This window comes from Protobothrops mucrosquamatus, unplaced genomic scaffold, assembly GCF_001527695.2.
Source record: "Protobothrops mucrosquamatus isolate PMUCROS unplaced genomic scaffold, P.Mucros_1.0 scaffold1079, whole genome shotgun sequence".
Classification (NCBI taxonomy): domain Eukaryota; kingdom Metazoa; phylum Chordata; class Lepidosauria; order Squamata; family Viperidae; genus Protobothrops; species Protobothrops mucrosquamatus.
The window spans coordinates 602,807-608,526 of record NW_015387307.1 but is presented as its reverse complement, the minus strand read 5'-3'; the positions used below and the strand labels follow the sequence as shown (position 1 = coordinate 608,526).

Here is a 5,720-nt window from a genome sequence, read left to right as displayed (position 1 = left end):
TGTGGACTTCAACTCCCAGAATTCCACTCCTTTAAGATGTGTGGCCTTCAATTCCCAGAATTCAATTCTTTTAAGATGTGTGGACCTCAACTCCCAATACTCAACTCCTTTAAGATGTGGACTTCAATTCCCAGAATTCAACTTACTTAAGACGTGTGGACTTCGACTCCAGAATGCTGACAGGGTAATATCAAGAGGGAGTTGAAGTCCACACATCTTAAAATTGCTGAGGTTGAGAAACACAGATGTAATTGGTCTGTTGATCCACCTTGCTCAAAATTAGCTACAAAACCACGGCCAGCAAGTGCTACTGTTCTTCCTATAGGCATCATCTCTGCCTTCTGACAATATGCTTAACTGAGTAGTAAAAGTCTCATAAAGGTCATTGCACTCAGTTTGTTTCAACCTTGTTTCTGTGGCTTAGCTCTTTCATTGCTTTCCTGGATCATAAGATAAAAGGGGAGGTATTAATTTGGGGAGAAGGTTCCTGCTTTGGTGATCAATCTGACAGGAAATGCAAGAATGCAGAACATGAGAATGGATATAGATCTGGTTGGAAACCCAGTACTGGTATGTGTGGATATTGTCTGACATAGACAATATATACACATATCCACACCCCCTTTCCAACCCTCTCCACACCTCCTACACACTGTCATGTAACATCTCACACTCAGTGGTGGGATTCAAATATGTGAACAACCGGTTCTCTGTGTGGATGCCGCTTCCTGAAGTCCGTTCTGGGCCTGGGCAACAAAAAATTAGCTACCGGTTCTGCTGAAATGGTGCGACCTGGCTGAATCCCACCACTGCTCCCACCCCTTTTCAACCCTGCAGACTCTCAACTCATGCCACAACCTGTGCAACAACTTCCATTCACCAAGCACCTCTTGTACACCACTGTGCACTCTCCCCAACTCATGTGGCAGGTCTTGCATATTCATTTGCACCCTTGCACACTTTGCCTGACCCATGTGGCACGTCTTGTAGATATGCATGGGTGCATGAAAGTGTGTTGGTCAAAAAGGCCACTTGGAGGTGCATCACAGGTCGGAAAGGATGCATGAGGTGAGTAGGTATGTGGGATTGTGCAAGAGGTGCCAAGCAGGTCAGAGAACACAATACAGCACAAGTCAGGAAGATTGAACAAGAGTGCACAAGAGGTGCCACACAAGCTGGGAAGAGCACATAGGCATGCAGTGTGCAAGTCAGAAATGGTACACAGGGATATCACATGTATCTGGAAGGATTGAAAGCACCGAAGTTGGCTTAGGTATTTTGGGAGTTGAAGTCCACACATCTTAAAGCTACCAACTATGAGAAACGTTGTATTAGAACCATTTATCTATTCAACCCCTAGAAATTGTTGCAACTCTTTCCATATTGCAGCTGGCTCTCCATCGGTATTAAATTGGGGGGGGGGAGAGAATTTCTTTCCTAGAACATAAAAATGTGAACATTGAAATATGTATGTAACTTGATGTCCTGATGGCTTAACGCCAGCAAAGCTTGTATCCCAAAACAAGACGGGGGCTTTAAATTGTCATATCATTTATAACTGCCATATCACCTGTAATCTGGAAAGTGATGCTTAGATCTCAGTTTTATGTAAACAGAATTTGGAACCCTTGAATATACATGAGTTTTCCACAATTATATATACAGTATACTAGACGCAGTAGAGCACTACATATACTTTAGCCAATGGATCTCAATGGAAGGTGGTACAATAAAGAAAATTGAATGGCGTCTTAAATGTGGTTGGCAGGCAATAGCAAGCTAAGCATAATTTTTGGGAACAACCTTCCACTATGTCCAAAGAGAAACGTTTTTGATCAGTGTGTGCTACCTGCTCTAACATATGGACACTAACCTCACAAGCAGTACAAAAGCTATGAGTGGGGCAAAGAGCCATGGAAAGATACGTGCTCAGCATTACAAGACAAAATTTAGAAAGACCTGCACATGGATTAGAGAACAAACTAAAATATATGATGCCATCAAAAGAGTAAAAGAATTGAAATGGAAATGTGCTGGTCAAATAACAAGAAGAACTGAGGGTAGGTGGACCAAGGCAGTTATAGAATGGATCCCACTTGATAAAAAGTGTCCATGAAAGAGACCTAAAACAAGATGGATCAACAACATCAGCAAGTATTGAGGGCCCAACTGGCAAAAGAAAGCAAAGGACCATCTAGGTTGGAAACATGCAGAAGAGACCTTCATACTGCAATGGATAGACAATGGGTAGAATGATGATATGCAATATATTTTAATAGTATTCTTGTGTCTTATCTAGAGATTTTTGGATTGAGGAGGAAAGGGGAGAGGCTGGTACGAAGCCATGAGCTTCATTTGCTTTGGCTTTTGATCTGTCCTGTTTCTCTCCCAAAGCTTGCATGGTTCATGCTACTTGTCCTCAAGGTTGGAAAGAGCCAACACCATGTATTGCTGAAGTTCCTTGCGTTCCGCTAAGTTATGTTGCAACTTCTCCAACAACTCAAAGTAGCTGAAGAGGGAGTCACGTGGCCAAAGCACCTGTTCATCCTCATCAGCAGCGTAGAGTCCTGGTAGGTTCTTGTGGATGTAAGTCTCCCAGTCCAAAATTCCAGGAAACATTTCATCATAGCTGAAATCTGGATAGTCTGCAGTTTGAATGAATGTGGGGTCCATGGTGAACCTTTCTCTGAATGTAATGTCTCTGTCCATAGCTGTTCGAATCTGGCTGAATCTCTTTTCCATGATCTCCATTTTGAATTTGTCAGCTTGCGTCTGAGCCTCTATCTGTCTCACCTCTTCACTTAGGTCACTTCGGATGTTCTGGAAATTGGTGACCATAATGGCAACAAAGAGATTCCTAAAAATGAATGCCCCAATCAGAAGCCATAGGCAGATAAATATACCACTGATCACCTTGTTTATCTCTGGGACCTTCCATGAATCTTGCAACAAAGCGTACCAGTGATCCATGGTGAAGAGAATGAAGATGGTTACTAGAGCATTGGGCATGTCCATGAAAAACATATTGTAAGTCAGGTCCATCCTGTCTGAATGGGTGTAACTCTCAAAAAAGAAGATGCCTGACACAGCAAAGACGAAGACGAGGAAGCCAAGGAGAACCAAAATGAAGGCCATAGCTTTCAGGGCTTTGGCAATAGCCATGATGAGGAGACGGACTTGTCGGACTCTAGGAAAGAGCTTTAGGCAACGGAGCACACGGCACAACCGCAGAAGTCGGAGACTTATCACATTGCGGTTCTGGTCCAACACGTATATTATTTCTGGTATAAGGGAGATAATGGTCACTGTGAAATCGAAGATATTCCAGGGATTTTTCCAGTATCTCTGAAAGCTCACAAACCAATGCAGCCCAATCTCGACCAGAAATATATACAAAATGACCCAAATAATCACCTCCAGGACTATGCTTATTTGCACAAAGGTCTTTTTGCTCTTCCCCATTATCTCCGATGAGACCATGAGGGCAACCATGTTCAAGAAGATAAGAAAGATGATAAAGCCCTTGAATGTTGGGCTGTTCAAAACTGAAGACACCCACATCTTAAAAGGGGGCCAACGGCTGCAACGTACTTCAATACGATTGCGCCAGCGTTTCTCTTGGGTTACCATGATATTCCGAGTGGGCACGACATTGAAGCGAACCAACTGGTGGTGATCCATGAGCATCAGTTTCTTTCGCTTCTTGGGATCCACAAAATCTTGTATGTTATACCGTGGCACTGCATGGCTCAGCCCCTCAAAGTGATCGATCAGGTAAAATGTATAGATCAGCTTAGAGCGAATAGCATCTGCGCGGGGATTCACCTGGAAGTTTACATCAGGTTTCTCTTTGGGAATTTTCTTAGAAATGGCAGAGGGCTGCATGGCACCTGTTTGCTGCTCCTCGTTCAGAGAGAAAAAATCTAGAAGTTGCTCAGTTTTTCAGTAATGATCTCACAATTGAGAAGAATGACTCCAACATTCTATCAGCACAGGAAAAACTGCCTTGATATCAATAGGACCTGTTAATTCCGACTCGTCGCTCCCATATAACACCGCTTTTGCGTGAGCTGCACTGGCTGCCGGTGGCCTTCCGGGTGCGCTTCAAGGTGTTGGTTACCACGTTTAAAGCGCTCCATGGCATCGGACCTGGGTATCTCCGAGACCGTCTTCTGCCGCAGATTGCCTCCCATCGACCGGTACGCTCCCACAGAGCGGGCCTCCTCAGGGTGNGCGGGATTGGCCTAGGGGGGGATTTTATAGGGATTTTAAAGGGATTTTATAATTTTTCTAATACAGGTTAATTAATATATATTTTAATTTGGCTTTTAAATATTTATTGTATAGCTCTGTTTTTATTTACCTGTAAGCCGCCCTGAGTCCCTCGGGAGAAGGGCGGGGTATAAATTAAAGTAATAATAATAATAATAATCCATAGACAAGATGTTTCTCCCCACTCATCCATGGAAACCTAGACTACAGAAGATAGGAATTAGTATCTAATGAGCTTAGATACTAATATTTTAAGCTGCAGGGATTTTCAACTGACAAAGAGTTATGCTAGAGACATACGTTGGAAGAACTGATGACAGGTGGACTAAGACAGTCATAGAATGGACTCCACTTAATAAAAAAGTATCCACAAAAGAGAATTAAAACAAGATAGAGTGACAATATGAGCAAGTATTGCAGGCTCAACTGGCAAAAGAATTCCTGAGCCAGCCACGCTGAGGGGAAAGGGAGAGGTTTCCAAGCTGAGCCATGCTGGCTCAGGAATTCTGGGAGTTGAAGTCCACGAGTCATAAAAGAGTCAAGGTTGCCTGCCCCTCTTCTAGGACGTATGCAATCTAGATTGTTAATTTCCAAACAATATGCCATGAACGCAAGCTTTGCCTCTATGACTCTAAAGCATTCTCTCACAGAAAAAGCTCTCTGGCATAACTCTACATGATACAGTGGTTTGTTCTACTCTACTTATTAACTACGATGGGAAAGGGAAGATAATTGAGCCCTGTCTTTGTATGAATCACTGTCCTGGTAGTGTTTTCTTTCATTGATCAGTAGTAAAGACATAACTGCTATTAAGTCATTGGCTATTGTTTCTTTGTGCTGCCAAGTTCGCTGCTCCTAAGTACTTGATAAGCTGGTGTTAAATCAGCATTTTTTCACATTGCGATGAGCAAGGGCATATATTCAATTTTGCAGCTGCTGAGATTGTTGGATGAGCAGGTACAAAAACAGCCAGGGAAGTGATTGAAGCCTGGGAAAGAGGCCCCCTTGTCAGTCCACAGGAGTGCTGATTTACCACCAGCTTATCAGGTACTCAGGAGCCAAGGACTTGGAAGCACAAGGAAACAACAGCTAGTGACCTGATAGACAGCCATCAACACCCCAATCAACAAATAAAAAGTCACACATAATCAGGTACCACAAAACAAAATGAAATTCAATGGTGAAAAAAGTAAGGTTCTACATTTAGGCAAGAAAAACCAAATGTACAGGTATAGTATAGGTGGTACCTTGCTCAATAGTAGTAACTGTGAGAGGGATCTCGGAGTCCTAGTGGACAATCACTTAAATATGAGCCAGCAGTGTGCTGCAGCTGCCAAAAAAAGCCAACACAGTGCTGGGCTGCATTAACAGAGGGATAGAATCAAGATCACATGAAGTGTTGATACCACTTTACAATGCCTTGGTAAGGCCACACTTGGAATATTTCA

General features: G+C 43.0%; 1 protein-coding gene across 1 annotated transcript; it reads right to left on the bottom strand.

Moving 5' to 3' along the window:
• Positions 1-2,409: 2,409 nt before the first annotated feature.
• CATSPER2 (cation channel sperm associated 2) lies at positions 2,410-3,885 on the bottom strand. The gene has a single exon (XM_015820171.1). The coding sequence runs from the start codon at positions 3,883-3,885 to the stop codon at positions 2,410-2,412; it is 1,476 nt and encodes a 491-aa protein (XP_015675657.1).
• Between the last annotated feature and the right edge of the window lie 1,835 nt (positions 3,886-5,720).